Below are 18548 nucleotides of genomic sequence, written 5' to 3'. Positions count from 1 at the left end.
AGCAGCTGCCTTATTCACCTTCTTTCTTCAGCCTTCCATTGTTGTCAGTGACGTCCCCCAGAATATATGCCACAGCCTGGAAGATTGGGCCGGCAGCCAAGAACAACATGATTGACAGATTTGGGCAACGGCGGATTTGATTGGGTGAGCGTGTGCGGTGACTATATTGGGGGACGGTGTTCATTGGATGTCAACCTGCCACACCTGACAAGGGGGATTTGCAGGCATTGGTGAAGAAATCTTTCCAGAAGTCTGTGCACACACAATTTTAAAAGATTGCAAGGCAGCCAAAAAAAAAAAAAAAAACCTGAAGTGGATAAAATTACATTTAGATTAGGATTAATTTAATTTTGACTACTCCAGAACGTGACAGATGAGGTACAAATGGATTTGGTGCTTTATGTGTTTCTTGGTCTTGATAAATTGTTGCTTTACCATTCAGTTTGCTCCTAAAATGAAAGCCCCAGAAAAGACAGGGTGCGTTGTGTGTGTGTGTGTGTGTGTGTGTGTGTGTGTGAAGAGTGGATGGCTGTGCAGTTCATTCAGAAGGAAACAGCGCCATCATGTGGTGGGGAAAAATGTAAGGAATGCACAACTAAGAACGATTCTGTTTGGCTCAAGATTGAGATTGTGAATTTGTAACTCACTCAGTCAGTTAATTTCATGCTGGTCCAGTATTGTGCAATGACTGTTTCAGGGGCTGTGGCTCAAGGTGGGGAAAGAAAGGCCAACCTAGAAAACTGGTTTATGACACCCAGTTATTTGTATCGAATATATATTTACCAAAATGAATAATACTATTTTTTAAAACATAAAATCAAAGGGGTACACGGGGCATTTCTGGCAAAAGGGGCAAATGCTCAGGTACCATTCCAAACGATCAATTGGTATCAGCACAAGATTGATTGATTGATTTATTTTCAGTTTGAGCCACGTGAACAAATACTCTATGCTGACATGCATGCAGAAACAACCAAAGTGTGCCTATAAAAGCCATGTAATTCGTGTTCTATTCTTGCAAACACTTTCATATTGATGGAACAAACAGACTTCAGCTTTTAGGTATTAGAAAATGTATGCTGCAGTAGTGAGCAACAGCACCACCTAGTGTACCACTTGTGCACTAAATATTGCAGCATGATCCATAAATAGAGTGAGCGCCCTTGTCCTTAAACGACTTCATGAGAAGTAAAACTCTGTGATTGGCTGTTGAGCATGCTGTTTTCTGATTGGCCAGAACAGCTTTTGGGCAAGTAAAATGATTAACAGGTTTAAAGCAGGAAGTGACGTTTCCACATGGCTGGTTTACTTTGGCACTACATAAGTCAATACATCTGTCTAAACCTGAGAGTTAAAACCTGATATCCCATCTTGCATGAACAAAATTTCAACATTTTTCCAAGGAAAATCTTACCATCGCTTCTCTCGGGGTTTTGATCCTATTCTTGCCAGCCTGTCAGTTGCATTTCCTACTGGCACCTAACCACTGGATAGGCAGGATCACTGCCATGTCATGAAATGTTCATTTCAAATAAGTTCACAATTAACAAGATTTGCTAAAAAAGAAAAAACCCTTCTTGTGGCAAATGCTAAATAAACACCAAGACGCAGAGTGGTTTGTTTAAATAAAAAAAGTTTATTAACAATGTAAAATGGTCTATAATTTTAGTCAGCTTGAACTACAGTACCCAGCATGCCCTAAACATTGAATACTATATTTAATAAGCAGGAACCATGCTGTGCACTTCGCATCTGGTCATAAAAGTCCAGATTTTTAAAGTCACCAACTGCAATCATCCAAGACTGTAATGAAAGCCACCTTCCGGAAAATAATTCTGATGGTCACGCCTTAAAGTTGTGTCGTTTTTTGTAAATACCGATCTAACATTTTTTGAATTGTAATATTTTATATAATATTGTATATTCCTTGAAATGGAAAAAGTAAATTGGGTACAGGTTTTTCGGTGCATGGAAGACTAAATAATGTATAAATATAACCACAGAAAAAAGAATAAGAAGAAAAAAAAATCAAACAACATCAGAATAGGAACTTAAAAAAAAAAATCTAGTGCAGGGCTTCCGAACGAGCTGTTTGATTGGTCGATTAATACTGCTGAAAAGAGGGTTCACTCCTAGCTTTGTTTTCCATGTGCATCTATAGATAGCAGGTGTACCACAACAAAGGTAATCTGTGTCCTCTGGTGGGCCCAAGTGTTGTTAAAGGATATTGATTTGGACTGAAGTGCATGGGTAATTGACAAGTGTATGGGACAATTAAAAAACAATCAATCACAGTCATTCCCCAGCAGCCACCAGGAAAGAAACCAAAAACATTCTTTTTTAGTTTTTTTCTTTTTTTTGTCAGGTTGCATTGCCTGCAGCCAAAACGAGCAATAATTTTTGCCCCGATTACAAAAATGGAAAAAATTGTTATAAAGCATCTCGATAATCAAAATTAGAGTAAAATATATATATACGTTTGTGACTATTGATTTTGTTACTTTTATTTCTTGTTTTTTTTTTAAAGAATTATTTTCATATCACAAAATAAAACTAGAAAATGGGCAGCCTTTTCAACAAAAAAAGAACTACATCGGAAATGGCAGTAACAGGTTGCCCTTAGGAAAAAGAAATATCATGTTAACACACGTTAAAATACACCTTTTTAAATGTCATTTTGTGCAGTGCACAATGTACTGCATATATTGAAAGTAAGCCATATCAGTTTTTGCCACTTTCATAAATGGAATTCCAGACATACCGTAAAACATTTTAAAATGACACTCTCAAATATTTTAAATCTTAATATATGCAGATCATTTTTGCATGCACAGTTGGCAACAACTGATAGAGTTTCTGCTAAATCACCAATTATATTAAGTGAGTCATTTTTTATTAATTAAATTTTCAATGTGATATTTTACCGTGTATCGACAGATATTAGTTTTTCATAATGGTGGCGGGAGACACCAGTGGTCAGGGATTATGGGTAATGTTGACTGACGCAGTGTCCGAAGTGCTGTTTCCCCCAGGGCTGGCAGCAGGAGCAGGGGGCGGAGTTTGGGGCATAGTTGGGGGCGGAGCTTGGGCCGGCTCTTAACTGGACACCAGGCAGCAGAGTCCGTAGAAACGCCTCTTCCTCTGCCGCACCAGTGGGTAGGGAGTGAGATTCAGCAGGCTGCTGTCATCTGTGCACCACAGAGATGGTATACAATTAGACATACACACACACATGCACGCACACACACACACGCGTGCACGTGATCACACACACATGCACACACAAACATATACACACAGACATGCATACATAACAAACAAAACGGAAAACGTCATTTACACGTGAACTAATGTACTTTACCCAGGATTTGTGTACTGAGAAGGGAAATCTTGATAAACTGTCCCCATCTGCCCCAAGTCTTTAGTGTCCATACATATACTGTACGTGCATATATATACTCACATAACCAGGATTCTTTAGTGCACATACATACATATGTCCCCACATAACCAGGGTTCTTTAGTGCACATAGATACACATGTCCCCACATACCTTAATTTTTCAGTGAGTATGAAATGCACAATCAGACGCTAACACACACACACACACACACACACACACACACACACACACACACACACACACACACACACATACACGTCCCCACAAACCTTGGTTCTTCAGTGGTAAAGGCATAGTCTCCCTGAGTTTGCTAAGAAGGTTCTTCATGTCTCTCATGTCCCTGTAGGGTAACAAAGGAACTTACAATTCAGAATGGAGCAAAATGTGAAAGACACAGATTCACCCTTATCCTTCCATCTTATCTCCAAATTCCCTGACTGTGGAGAGAGATAGAGAGAGCCCTGTGCGTTTGGGCATGCGCTCACAGACAGACTTCATTCTGGCACCTAAAGTTAATATTACTGTACAGTTTTATCTGCCTAAGAGATGCCCACTGTCACAAAAATATCAGCAAACGTGTGTTGGTTTTTTATGTTGTTCCTCTGGATTTATTTCATTAGATCTACCATCAAAATATGATTTTATGTATGTATGTATTTCTTGTGTTTTTTTATATATTTATTCAATTGCATACATGCAAACATACACCCAACATACACAGACACTTGCTTATGCACATATATTCACAAAAGCACACATATGTATTTGCATATGTTCTCTATATATATGCAAAAATATATACAAACTGCTCCCGCATACATTAACGCAATAACACAAAGCCTACACAAGTACACACACACACACACATGCGCACACACACACGCACACACACACACACATATGCACACGCACACGCACGCACACACACGCACACACACGCACACACATGCGCACACACACACGCACACACACACACACATATGCACACGCACACGCACGCACACACACGCACACACACGCACACGCACACACACACACACACACACACGCGCACACACACACGCACGCACACACACACACGCACACGCACACACACACACACACACACGCACACACACGCTCGCGCCTTGGTGTAGCGTACCTTTCGGTGTTCTCGATGTCGGTGGAAACGAGCCAGCCATACTGCAGGGATTCCACGGGCGAGGACGAAGTGTCCTCCAGGATGGGAATGTCCGAGCTCTCGTCCACCCTGCAGTCGACCCTCAGAGCCGGGTTCAAGTCCTTCCCTGCACAGCATCAATTTAGAGGCAAGCATCAGCAGGGCATACGATCGTCACCCAACCACATCGAGCGGAGAGCCAGCCAGCACATCTCCATCTGTCCTTCTTTTTCTCAGTGTTTGGTTGTTTTTTTTTTTTTTTTTTTTAAAGCTTCGCATTTGGTATCACAGAATCACAGTTCCTCCATCTTCTCCTCTCCATCCTCTAGGAGGCTCCAGGACGTTCGAAAGAGTGTCCACTGCTCTGCTACATTTCATGCATAAAATATATTATTTCAAATTCAATAATTAAGAATTTTCAAACATAACAACCTATTTTAATTTTTTTTTGCCATAATACAAGTGTCTTCGATGACAAAAAGATGTTGCAGTAAAAATATTTTCAAAAATATAATTTATTTTATTTTTATTGAATGTCCCCTGTAGTGTACATTTCAGCATAGTAGAATATATAGTTCTTGAGATTAAGACCGGAGACTCATGTCCCCTGCAGGGGACAAAAAATAGTAGCCAGGTCTTAGAAGGAAAATACAGAGCTGAATATCTGGTTAACCTACAGAATCTGGGGCTTTTAGCACTGCAGCGTACCTTCCTGGGGGTGGGTGCTTCGGAAGTATGTTGCATCATCACAATGCACCAAGCTATATGCGCACATATACGAGAGGCAGCCTCACAAAGAACGTGTTCCTTACTTGCGGAGAATTGCTGCGTATATATATCCCATGACACCGAGCTGTTTCAAGGCAAAGGCAGCCGGATTCCAAATGGTTACATCACGCGTATTTAGCAGAGGACTTCTTGGTTTCTCTGCGCAGGGGGTCTTTGAATGCCTGCGCGCCGACAGCGCCAGCATAGCAACAGACTTCCTCACCGCACAACGGCACCATAGACGTTCGCCTTGGAGTGCAGTGCGCACTAGAGTATCCATGAGACTGTATGGCTGTAAACTTGGAGTGTGTCATATATGCTCCCTGTTTAGCTGTGTTTAGCTGTGCTGTATCTAGCTGTGCAGGGCTGTGCTGTATTTAGCTGTGTTTAGCTGTGCAGGGCTGTGCTTTGTTTAGCTGTGCAGGGCTGTGCTGTATTTAGCTGTGTTTAGCTGTGCATGGCTTGGCTGTATTTAGCTGTGCAGGGCTGTGCTGTATTTAGCTGTGCATGGCTGTGCTGTGTTTAGCTGTGCATGGCTGTGCTGTGTTTATATGTGTTTAGCTGTGCTGTATTTAGCTGTGCAGGGCTGTGCTGTGTTTAGGTGTGTTTAGCTGTGCTGTATTTAGCTGTGCAGGGCTGTGCTGTGTTTGGCTGTGCATGGCTGTGCTGTATTTAGCTGTGCATGGCTTGGCTGTATTTAGCTGTGCAGGGCTGTGCTGTATTTAGCTGTGCATGGCTGTGCTGTATTTAGCAGTGCAGGACTGTGCTGTGTTTAGCTGTGCAGGGCTGTGCTGTATTTAGCAGTGCAGGACTGTGCTGTGTTTAGCTGTGCAGGGCTGTGCTGTGTTTAGCTGTGCATGGCTTGGCTGTATTTAGCTGTGCAGGGCTGTGCTGTGTTTGGCTGTACATGGCTGTGCTGTATTTAGCTGTGCAGGGCTGTGCTGTGTTTAGCTGTGCATGGCTTGGCTGTATTTAGCTGTGCAGGGCTGTGCTGTATTTAGCTGTGCATGGCTCGGCTGTGTTTAGCTGTGCAGGGCTGTGCTGTGTTTGGCTGTGCATGGCTGTGCTGTATTTAGCAGTGCATGGCTTGGCTGTATTTAGCAGTGCAGGGCTGTGCTGTGTTTAGATGTGTTTAGCTGTGCTGTATTTAGCTGTGCATGGCTTGGCTGTATTTAGCAGTGCAGGGCTGGGCTGTGTTTAGCTGTGTTTATCTGTGCTGTATTTAGCTGTGCATGGCTTGGCTGTATTTAGCTGTGCAGGGCTGTGCTGTGTTTGGCTGTGCATGGCTTGGCTGTACCTTTCCTGTGCAGCTGTAGGGAGCCCAGCAGGCAGACGGACTTCAGCATCTCGGTGATGTACATCTCCAGGCAGCACTGCAGCTGGATGAAGAGCCTGCAGATCTCCGGGTGAATCTCACCGTCCTCCGGCCTGCGGACCACAAACCTTCACTCAGAACCACAGTCTGCAAGCTAGCACATCTGCGCTAACTGTGCGTGTGCTTCACTCAGAACCACAGTCTGCAAGCTAGCACATCTGCGCTAACTGTGCGTGTGCTTCACTCAGAACCACAGTCTGCAAGCTAGTACAGGGACTGTGCGTGCTTCAGTTCCAGTGTTCATAATTTAAATAGCTGATTCAGGTACCGAGACAATTGGGGAGTCCATGTTGCTTAATAAAAGGTACACACCCCCCCAACCTCTGGTTGCAACCCATAGCACAACATCATAATTACACAAAAAAATAAAATACTTATGAGTGGAGTCTTGCAAAGGGTCATGGGATAAAATGGGCTCATGTGGGGCTTTGGAGTCAGTGCAGTTCCGTAAAGCGTTCCCTCCACATTCCAACGGCGAGGGGCGTGACGCCAAATCACATCTGATTGATTGGCTGGCTGATTGGGCTGAAGGTTCTGATTCGCCACCGCCGCTACTCCGTCTCTGGGACGGTTTCCGGGGGTTTTTTTCCGGAAAGGCTGAGTGGGTTGATGCCGCTTTAATGAGTCTGACATAGTGTTCAATAAGCGTTACTGTCAGCCAGCGTGTTGGAGAGGAAAGAGAGAAAAGAAAAAGCACCGCGTTTTCTCCCCCCCCCCTCCTCTCCTCCGACGCAGCCGGTAACGTAAACGCACTGCGAGGGCAGCTACACAGCCGCGTCCACGCCAAGGCCTTCAGCGCAGAAAATGGCCTCTCTTATCTGACCAGACTCTACTGAGGTTCTGGAAAAAAAAATAACCTCCAGCAGTGAAAAAGACGGGAAAAGAATCCTGAAAATTTCAACGCAGTGCTGAGACAGACGTCCACGGACGAACTCAAACGCTTCCACCACCACCACCCCCCCAGCTTCCCCCCCCCCCCCCCCCCACCATTTCGCACCATCCAAAAAGAGGAGCGTGTGGGAGGACAGGGGTCTTCTGAGGTAAACCTGAGCGGCGCGGAGAGGCGATATTGAAGCTCGTACGAGGAACAGTCCGTGGAAGTGTGAGATCCACACCGTCCGTCGCGCGGAGCAAAAAAAAAAAAAAACCTGCGAAAAAACGATGTCTCTTGGTACTCGCCGGGGAGACAGCAGCTGAACCGGGTCAGAACCGGGCCAGAACCGACGCCTTCTGGACGCTGGTCAGCGGATACGCCGGTCAGCAGTTCTGCCACGGAATTCAAGAACGACCAGAATTCTGTCTCTCCAAGCTCATCGCGAACGGCACACACAAACAGGTCGGAACCAGAACCCGGGTTGGAAAACCCACACCATCTGAATGGCAGTAATTTCAAGGGGGTATTAAAAATGTCAGAGAAATGGCCTGAATTCACTAATGGAGCCCAGGTCCCCCCCCCCCCCCCGCTGCATCTTGCTGAGTGTTTCAGAATAGACACGCGTCCCCTGGCGAACATCCCACTTTAACGTCCCCCAAGTACACTGTCTTTCGTAATGGCAATCTCCTGTATTCAGTGAAAACCCGTAATGAGTTTTGGCCCTACATGGAGAGAAGCGGGATTTAATGAGGGAACTTCCTTTTGTCTTTACTGAACCTCACGTGACAGTCTTGGCTCATGTACATTACTGCAGAGCTCACGTTGCAGTATGGGAAATAAAAATAGTAAATAAATAAAATAAGAGAGAACAATATCAATAGTGGACTGTCGTGAAGCGTAAAGGGGTCTCTGCGGATGGGGTGAGGCATTAGCTCACATTGATTTGGCAGACGCTCTAATCCAGAGTGACTAAAAACACAGAAAAACATAAGTGCCTTCATCTGATTTCCATGAGCGATAGTGCCAGACCAGGCTAACAACATTCCCACACCAGTGGATATACCAGATCAAAGGGAATGGAAGAAGTCATGACATCACTGTGACATCACCTCCCGATAGTCCCCTCCTACTCATCATCGGTCTCTGTGGGGTGCTCATACTGTCACCTATTCTTTCATTTAGTCACACTCTGGTGGACTAAAACATCTGTTAGAATTAGTCACAGTTCAGTCACTCAACAGCGAGCAAAACCTCTGCTAGCCTTGACTATAGTTTTGGTCACTTTTTAGTGAAGGTAAAAGTAGCCTTCAGCTACTATACCAACCTGACAAAAAAATTCACTGTCTTCATGGACTCACGGTGTAAACATTAACCTTTTGACCACAATTATCACGTTTCCACTGAACATAAACAAATGTACTCACAAAGCTGATATCCATACACAGTTGTGGGGGTGGGGCAAATGCAAATTAACAAGATGTCCAAGAACAATATACATAAAATCTGCAATGCCCGTGCTGTTTTCCAGGACAGAACTAGCACGGAGAACAATGGATTCGCTCTGGCAGAGTAGCCTTGCTGCCCAGGCATAAGGGACAGAGATGCACCGGAGAAACAGCGAAGAAAAATGTGTCATACTGGGAGGGGTGGGGGGGGGGCGGAGTGGACTGCATCATGTTAGCACCCCGCCCACTAGCCACTGAATTATAAGCAAGAAGCTGTGCATATTTTAAGAAGGCGTCCACTTCGCTAACGCACATGCACAATGCATCCATGTTCATGCATTTATAAATAGTGTGCGGAAAACGTTTGGCCCGCATGCAGGATTTAAAAAAAAAAAAAGGAATCTGGGCCCCAGGATGTGGCTGAACAAAGCTGGATTATGGCGTGTGACTCCTCAACCGGGATTGGCTGACAGGGTCTCTCTGCAGGAGCCGATACTGGCTTTTGATAGGCCGGAGGAAAATCCTATAAAAACAAAGACTGGCAGATATTAAACTCAGCTCTGTTCTGTGGAGTGAAAATGTTTTTAGAGGATTATTGTCCATTATTGTTACTTTTTATTATTAATTTTGTGATCTGCTCTCTCCTGAATTTATGGGAGACTTTGCACATTTGAGATGGACCAAAAAATGGGGGGGGGGGGGGGGGGGGGCGGACGATCTGGTTTAAAAATAACGTGTTGATGAAATTTGAAAACGTTTTACACGTTTTGTTTGAACACGGTCCCCTGGCTAACGGTCAGCTGCTTGTAGCTAATTAATTTTTTAAAATATATACTTTTGAGACCTTACGGCTAAAATTGATTTTGCCTGTAAGTTTCAGTTTGTCTAGACTCTCCTGGATTGCCAGGAGAAGACATATCATGTGTTTAGCAGTTCTAGTCCTGCAGCATGTTTTAGGGGTGCCAAAGTCTACTTTGTGTGAAAAGGGCATACGCCTCACTCTGTGTGTGTGTGTGTGTGTGTGTGTGAGCGCGTGTGCATGTGTGTGCTTGTGTGTGTGTCCAGGTAAGTTATGGATTTAAATTAAGTTTAGGGTCTCTGGAAAAAATTTTTTGTAAATGATATATGGCATGCATAAGCATTATAAGCTATTAAAAGTGGAACCCAGGGAGTACTTTAGGCAGGACTGTGGGCACACAGCCATTGCAGACAGATCAATAAAATCCTGATGCACCCAAACAAAACCACTTCCTGCCTTCCTGCCACCCTCCGCCCCCCCTCCCCCCCCCACCCCCACGACACACACATATTTTGGGGTGCAGAACTCAGAGGAGGACATTTCTGTTTTCCTTTAAAAATGAGGCGAGCCTCCAGTCACTCGCTTTGTATGGTCCTTGGGCAAGTTCCAGCTTTTTTGTTATTATTTTATTCAACCTTTATTACTTTGCCAAGAAGGTCAAATTGAGAGCTCACTTCTCCCTCACTGTGTGATGGTGTGGGGAAACAAGGACGGCCGTGATTGCAGTGGCGGGGGTGGGGGGGGGGGGGGGGTCGCAGAGTCCGACAGCTGCCGGGGTGACAATTAGGCAGCTTGACTCAGGAGAGCACCTCCAACAGCACAGTGTCCCCAATTGCTGAAATGAAGCACTAGTTTTTCTTACTTCTCCAAAGTGAAGTCTGCTTCGGCATTTCTTAAGTAGGGTTAACAGCCTATGTCCTTGTCAAAAAAAAAATTATAAATTAAAATGAAGGCTTCATTAATTATTTAAATATGAATAATCTTGCCCCTGATTCTGATTGGCTGCAAAATCCATTGCACTCCATCTCCACTTTCGTCTATCATTGCCCGAGAACTGAGTTTCAGGTGACCTACCTGGTTTTAAAAAAGGCAGAAAAAAGGCAGAGGAATAGTAACAAATTAACTGGCTTTTCCCTGGCGGTCTCCCGTCAAGGCGCTAACCAAGCCGCCAGCCTTCCTTAGCTTCAGCCCGATTAGCAGGAGGAGCGTGGAAGAAAGAAAAGAGTGCAGCGTTAAAGCTGCCCCCAGAGAAAAGGGAAGGGAACAGACAGCCACCAGGAGGTAAACCGTCCCTCCTCCCGCACTGCTCCTGCGCGTCGTGTCATTGGTCACGCAGTCCGTTTCTCCATCCAATCACAGGCCGGGAGAAGCAGGAGGAACAAGCCAACAGGAAGTGCCAGCAGAGTGTCAGGTGATCAGGAATGTTTCAGTACTGCTGTGCTGACTGGTACTGGTCGTATGAAAGTATGATTCATATATTGCTTTGTATAATATTTCACTATTACAAATAGACATTTTAAAAATACATATTTTTAAAGACTGTAGAGCTGTGCACAAACCTGTCACAAATGTCCTTCAGTTCTGGCTTCTGTTAGATCTTTTGATTTCTGTCGTTTTTTGTGTTTTCCCCTCTCTTTATTCTTTCACTGACACATGCGCACACATTTTTCTCTGTTGAAACCAAACGCCTATGTCCATGCTGGGAAAACACTGCGATTCTACCACTGCATTATATCACAGGCAACTCTGCCACAGGGCTCAGGACTCAGGGCTCAGGGCTAAGGGCAGGTAAAAATGTGCAGGTCCGATGTCATTAATATGCTTCTTGCATTTAACTTGTCCACCAAATTACAATTGTCATTCCAACACACATAATAATAATAATAATAATAATAATAATAATAATAATAATAAAATGAAATGAAATAATGGCATTATACACGCACACATGTATGCATGCTAGATATAGAATATTTCCCATTAGAGGACATTTGTGAAAATATGAAAACATGGATTATAAAATATTCCAACCCCATTAAACAAAAATCACAGCGTCTCACAGAAAATGCCATTCCCAAAACTTTCACCTTTCTACCGTTTCCTTCTCTGGCGCAATTTACGTACTAATCAGAACATGTACGAACAAGTCGGCTTGATGAAATCGCAGCTCGTTCAAAAGCCGTTGAGTTGAAAATGGGTCCTCTGAAAATTATACCGGAAAAATTAAATTACATCTCCCTCAGTGGCCGTGGCCTACTCTGCGCTCCCAGGGGAACGATTGTTAATTTTGCGACAACACTTGCACATACGCCACAGTATATCAGCACCATGAACAGCTCCCATTAAAAGAAACGGTAATGGTTTTTTTCCAGTGCTCATATTCCACATGGATTGGTGTCTTGCAGAATAAAGGATGATAATCCACGCATTCCTAGTTAACGCTATACTGCATGTCAGACTTGTCGAGGTGGCTGTTATATCAGTGCTGACACGCAGCGAAAAGAATTTAAAATTCTATATCCCACAGGATTCAATGTCATGTACAAACAAAACCGTGTAGTTTCCGCAGCCCCCCCCCCCCCCTTCCAGCACACACACACACTCCCTCCCCCATTCATAACCCAACAAACCCACACATTCACACACCCGCGCTGCAGTTCTTTACCACGAAATTGCAGAACGACATACACGCACGCACGCACACACACACAAGACACATACACACACACAACACACACACGCACAAACACAAGACACACACACACGTGCAGTGGTTCCTTACCCCGAAATTACGGAGAGATTCTGATGCGCGGCTCGAGCCATGTCGCAGCCTTTGGTTCGCGTCTTGTGCATCTCTGCTCGTAGGGAAGGGCAATCGACCGATATCTCCCCAATAGAAATGACCAGCTCACGATACAGGGCCACAAGTGTATTGAACTCCTGGACAATCTAAAATAAAATACAACCATAAAATAAAACGACCGCTACTTGTATTTCATTGTCATACTGTCATATCAACTTCGATTTTTTAAAGATAATAATTTAACATTTTATAGATGTATTCCCCAAAAACCTGTGAAGTGGTTGACCTTTCTCTCGGAGAGTAGGATAATGCAAGAGATACACAACGCAGTATTGAGCTGCAGAAGCAACACATCATTTGTTAGGCACAAAAATACTTATCCACGTCATTATAACGGGTTAACGCGTTGCCTTGGTCTATGTTACCTTTACATCGAGTGTGTAAGTTCTGACACTCAAGGACAATTCAAACGATGGCAGCACAGGTCGAAAAAATAACGCGCTGATGCAGATTTTGAAACACGTTTATTGGCAATATTTGAGTTGAAATACGTCTATGCCAATATTTCATTTTTTTTCTTACAGGGGGATAGCGGCGTCGATCAAAAAAGAGAGATGGGCAGATCGACTGACAAGACGAATAGAGTGAAGAAAGCATTAAATTCAGTGCTCTTTTTTAACCAGCTGATTCATTTAATGGCGATGTGCATTCGAAATAATTGATGATATGAGCGCATATGTTTACATTAATTATTAATTTTTAAGAGCCATTATGTTAAGGTTTTACTTCCGATAAAGCTCGTTCCTCCTGGTGGGACGTCCGCATTTATGGCTAATGCCCAAAGAAGATTCTGTGTGAACATTTTTTTTAATTCACCAAAGGACTTTCTGCTGCATGAGACAGCAGACCTACATAGAAGCTTCTGCCAGCACCTGTCACATTAGCTGATGACTTAGTCCATCACGCAATGCATGCTACTACATAGCAACACAATCTATTGCGGAATACATATATCCCCAAACGCAATTAGACACGGTATCCATACCAGCTACTGAAATACCCAACGCATAACTGCAGTGGGTGGTATGGAGAGCAATTTCGAATGTAAGGAAATCAATCAATTATCAATCTTCCATGTCATTTTGATTTTTCTGCGTAAATACCATGTCGTTTTATTCTACCCCACGCAATAAGGTCTAGAAGGGTTGTTGTGGTTTTAAATAGAATACACCTGCACGTGATTTGAATATGTAAGGGCGGGAGAGTACGCCAGCAATTCCCGGAGAAAATAACAAACCCCCGCGTCACGTCGCCAATTTTACCCACCATCCTGCAGTCGTCCACGGCACGCTGGGCTTTTCGGCTGCTCTCTGTACTCTCCCTGCGCTCGGGGTCCCTTGTAGGGGGCTTGCCGATTTGAAAAATGTTCCCGGCGGATCTGGGGCGGTTCTTGCGCCCATTCGGTGCAGAACTCATGCATACACATCCACTGACAAAACCTAAACCGTTGGGGAATGGTTATGTATTTCTTCTCCCTTTTCTTCAGTTTAACTACGTTTTCTTTAAAAATTTATTTGATAGATCGTTTGTTCTCTGTATCTGGCCAGGCAGAGGCACCGACAGCGACCCAGTGGCTCCTACTGCTGAAACAGATAATTTCGCAGGCAACCTTTAGCGCGCAGGAGTGCCGGATGAGTGCTCGCGACTCCTTTCCGCATAGCTTCGACTGCAAGGCAAGTCACCTTCACCCCAGCAGTGGACCGACTCCGGCTGAAATGTCCCCCTCGCGCACCGCCGCTTCTTCTACCTCTGAGGCGGATTCACAGGAAGTCAGATGCGACCATTTCTTGCAGTTACGAGTTTCCATGAAGCACTGCAAGCAGGCGATGATGTTTCTTGGTTTTGCGAACACCTCTACGGCAACATCACATCATCCCCCCAACAGCATCAAACGGCGCCTGTGCCACTAGTGCAAACAACACTAATTTCGACAGAACATGTAAAGAGATAGCCAAACGGGGAAACAAAAGCTATTAATGGTTGCCATTGATAATCCCGATCTCGCTTCCAAGGTCTTCTTCTGAGAATACATCTAACCTTGGTAGGAGACGCTCGGTAGCTGGCTGTCTGACGTGGCTAGCAACACTGCACACTCATAGGACAGGAATACTAATACGGCCCATGAAACGGACCCACGAGAGCTTACACGTTTACCCAATGAAATGTTCAATAGCATCAATTATATTGTTTCGGAGATCCGATTGTTAGAAATATAGTGCCAATAGAATGTTAGATTGCACAATGTCGCAAAGTGTGGGGTGGGTGCTGTTTTTTTTTTCCTTGAGAAAGGAAGAGACACAGTCAGAGAGTGAAAGTAATCGGATCTTTTATGCAAAAGAACGACCAATAGCCAAACTGCAAACGGCAACATTTATAAGATGTAGAATTGTCATTCTTAGATGACATATTTGTATTTTCTACATTGTGCAATAAGGCCTTTGCAGCATATGACTTGCAAATTGCATTAGGCTACTATATTTAAATGTAGGTCATTGGAACATTAGTAATGAAAGTTATTTCATCTTGAAAATATACCACTCTTATCATATTACTAGCCTATAGCTAATATTAACAGCAGGTATACAGTAAGTTAAAAGTAATGCAGAATAATAATAATAATAATTCTATTTCATATAATAATAATAGTACGTATTATTATTGTGGTTGTTGTTATTATTACGTTAGTAGCCTAATGCTGCATTGAATTCAGTTCCTTTGAAAAGCGTCTTAAGAGTTCCAAGAACTCGCTGAGTCACGAGACTTCTAATCTCCAAGGAAACTACGGCTTCAATAAAAAATCCTTGGCAATATTCAAATTTAAAAGATGGCGGCAGAATCACACTGCCAGATGAAATCAGCCGAGTCTTGTGATGAACCCGAAATTGTTCTAACTATTCTGCATTTTAATGACGTTTACGAGATAAAGGAGAGATCGGAAGATCCAGTTGGAGGCGCAGCGAGGTAGTTTTTGTACTTGAACAGAGTTGATCATGTGAATCAATTTGGAAGTATTTCCCCGAAACCTTGCTAGTCTAACGTTAAGGTTGTATCATGAAACTCTAGTCACTAATTTAAAGAATTAGACTCACAGACACAGGGTAATGATAATTATAATTAATCACAATGACTGCATTCATGAGGTTGGTAGCAAATTATCAGATAGCTTGTCAGCTAACCAGCTAGCTAATCAGCCCGCTAGCGCCTTGTTTTGGACGCGTTCCTTTCCCCCCACTACAATGCCACCTCTACTGGAACAATATAGCGTTACTCGCTTTGTGCATACAACTGGCTGAATTATTTTGGTTGGCTTTGTCCTTCAATGGATGTAGCTAATGATTCCAGTATATTTTTAATATAGGCCTATTTTAATAACAAGAAGACAGCTAGCTACAACTGTGTGAAAATATCACGGAAATAAGGTTATCGTACGTTGGTGGCAAATACTAAACAGCTGGGTAGTTTGCAAAGGTTGTGGAAATAATTATAAAAATAACCGAAAGCAGATTACCCTGGTTTTTAATTTCAAAGGTCCCAGCCAATGATAGGCAATTTAATGCAGCAACCGAGCTACACTCCTGTAGCTTAATTGAAAGGCGATCTCTATGGTTTTCCTATCCAGTGGGAGAAACAACTGATCATTGTTGTTGATCATTGATCACTATTGTTACAGCAAGGCCCTGGCTAGCCAAATGCAACATGTCATTCAAAGATTATCTAGGCCCTCTGATAAAATAGATAAAAAATTTGGGGTCCAGAACTCTGTACATCCTTTAACGTTTGACTTCATCTCCCATCACGCACCTCTTCTCAGTTCTTGCATGAGTGCCATTAAAAAAAAAGATTTAAAAAAAAACTGCAGTATGGTTTGTGAAGCGGTTGTACTGTGCTCACGAGTGTGGCCCAGGTGTCAATAAGATATTTATTCTCAACTGGAGCGAGAAATCGAATTAGCATTAAGTAAAAGATTAACAGTGGAATTAGAAAATGGAACAAATAATTTATGTGGAGACAATACTGGTCTGTGTCCAGTTTATTTATTTGTTATTTGGTAGGCCTATATTTTCAGCACAATCCAGGGGAACCCTACTGTGATAATCTAATGTATGCCCACAAAAGCTTTCACACTTTTAAAACACTTTTGGTTGTTGTTTATCTCGATTTGCATGAGACATTCAGTCCAACTTTCGGATTTATCACAGTGATTAAACATTCCATGGATATAAAAAATGTGGTATTAATTCAGATGTCCTGGCAAAAGCAATGGATGGCAAGTGCTTTGACATTAAATAGCTGACATTAAAAACTCTTATGTGTTTTTGATTTAAACATTTGTGGAAGATAATTAAATGAATTAAACAAATTGATTAATCAAATTAATTAAATAAACCTACAGCAGCTCATACCAACAAAATTGTATACCTTTAATGTAATAAATAGTTATAATAAACAGTGCAATACTTTATTAAAGTGTATTAGTGTCAAAGTCTGGTTATGCAGTTTGTGTTGAACACATGACATTATTTACTGTGTACTTTTTATTTACCAAGGTATTGTTACACACTTGTTCCAAAAGAAATGATAGTATGACGGTTTTGTAATGTTGACGTTGTTCATGGTTTTCTCCGTTTTGTGTATTTGGGATGACAGAATACACCGAACGTGAAATTTCCCCTGTTACATTTTTGGTTTCAGGTTTGCCACAGCAGTGAAGCAGTTCCAAGACCTGAATCCTCTGATAGTGTTCAGTGGGGACTGTTTGAATCCTTCTTTGTTGAGCACGATTACAAAAGGGAAGCACATGGTGGACATCCTGAGCAAACTGGGTGTGAATTGTGCTGTGTACGGTAAATGCTATTGTCTACCATCCTTGTGTGTAATATTAGGAAACTAAGGCTTTCATAACTTTGTTAAAAAGATGGAAACCAACTAAAATACAGTATGTTAAACACATACGATGTTCTCATAATCATTCTGACCAATAGCAAAAATATTATTCTATCAGTAATATTTGACTGGCTCAAATTTGGCAAAACAAAAATGTCTTTTCAAAGGCTGTCATAGCTAGACTAGTGACCTAGAGAAAGCAAGGTTTCATGAATTCTGTAAAGAGTGGAGCCACAAGCTGTCAGTCACTGATTTAAACCAATCGAAAGGTTTTTGCTCTGCACAGCAAGGCACAATGATTGGCTGAAATCACAGAGTCACTGATTTCTTGCTCCACCCACTTTTTGGTTTTAAAAAAAAGTCTTGTTCTCTCTTCACTAATTATAGTAATTTCCTTGGTTTGTTTTTGAATGCCACCCCCCTCCAACCCCCCCCCCCCCCTCACCACCACCACCACCACCACCACCACCAAAAAAAAAAAAAAGGCAATCATGAGTTTGATTTCGGCGTGGACCACCTGGAGGAGATGACGGCGCAGATGGACTTCCCGTGGTTCCTCAGCAACGTGTACGACCGCTTCACGTCGGACACGCTGGGCCACGGCGTGGTGAGCCGCGTGCTGCGGTGGAACGGCCTGGAGATCGGCCTGATGGGGCTGGTGGAGGAGGAGTGGCTGGACACACTGGGCACGGTGGACAAGGAGAACCTGCACTACGTGGACTACGTCTCGGTGGCCGGGGACCTGGCGCGCCAGCTGCGGGAGCAGGGCGCCCAGATGGTGGTGGCGCTGACCCACATGCGCTGGCACAACGACGTGCGGCTGGCCGCCGAGGCCGCGGGCATCGACCTGGTGCTCGGCGGGCACGACCACGAGTACGGGGTGCGGGAGGTCAACGGCGTGCCCGTCGTCAAGAGCGGCTCCGAGTTCCGCTACCTGTCCAAGGTGGACGCGTCCCGGCGGGAGGGGGGCGGCGGCGG

The 18548-nt window shown here is 43.6% G+C and overlaps 2 protein-coding genes across 3 annotated transcripts in view; one reads left to right on the top strand and one right to left on the bottom strand.

Moving 5' to 3' along the window:
- Nucleotides 1-2488: 2488 nt before the first annotated feature.
- On the bottom strand, nucleotides 2489-14831 carry rgs7bpa (regulator of G protein signaling 7 binding protein a). The gene is made up of 6 exons (XM_035435756.1): nucleotides 13953-14831; nucleotides 12606-12772; nucleotides 6628-6758; nucleotides 4545-4689; nucleotides 3673-3743; nucleotides 2489-3188 (listed from the first exon to the last, which is right to left on the bottom strand). The coding sequence occupies exons 1-6, from the start codon at nucleotides 14100-14102 to the stop codon at nucleotides 3097-3099; spliced, it is 756 nt and encodes a 251-aa protein (XP_035291647.1). The 5' UTR covers nucleotides 14103-14831; the 3' UTR covers nucleotides 2489-3096.
- Nucleotides 14832-15520: 689 nt separating this feature from the next.
- LOC118206924 (trifunctional nucleotide phosphoesterase protein YfkN-like) overlaps nucleotides 15521-18548 on the top strand; it is a 7520-nt gene continuing 4492 nt past the window's right edge. The window contains exons 1-3 of one of the 2 annotated variants that reach the window (XM_035380104.1): nucleotides 15521-15647; nucleotides 17379-17530; nucleotides 18056-18548. The exon at nucleotides 18056-18548 is cut by the window's right edge and continues 97 nt beyond it. In XM_035380104.1, coding sequence (XP_035235995.1) covers nucleotides 15535-15647; nucleotides 17379-17530; nucleotides 18056-18548 — 758 coding nt within the window. In that variant the 5' untranslated portion in view covers nucleotides 15521-15534. Of the gene's footprint in view, nucleotides 15648-17378; nucleotides 17531-18055 lie in introns of those variants that run through there. The other variant, XM_035380105.1, reaches the window with a different exon arrangement.

The sequence above is a fragment of the Anguilla anguilla genome, chromosome 10 (assembly GCF_013347855.1).
Source record: "Anguilla anguilla isolate fAngAng1 chromosome 10, fAngAng1.pri, whole genome shotgun sequence".
Classification (NCBI taxonomy): Eukaryota; Metazoa; Chordata; class Actinopteri; order Anguilliformes; family Anguillidae; genus Anguilla; species Anguilla anguilla.
Note: the sequence above shows the minus strand (reverse complement) of the source record. Positions and strands in the feature narration are given on the sequence as shown.

Excerpts from the sequence above, each read along its gene's own strand:
- rgs7bpa (XM_035435756.1), bottom strand. The coding sequence starts at position 14,102 with ATGAGTTCTGCACCGAATGGGCGCAAGAACCGCCCCAGATCCGCCGGG. Across the intron at positions 4,690-6,627 it reads CCTACAGCTGCACAGGAAAG|GGAAGGACTTGAACCCGGCT; the intron begins GTACAGCCAAGC and ends GATGCTGTGCAG. Across the intron at positions 3,744-4,544 it reads GACATCGAGAACACCGAAAG|GGACATGAGAGACATGAAGA; the intron begins GTACGCTACACC and ends GTTACCCTACAG.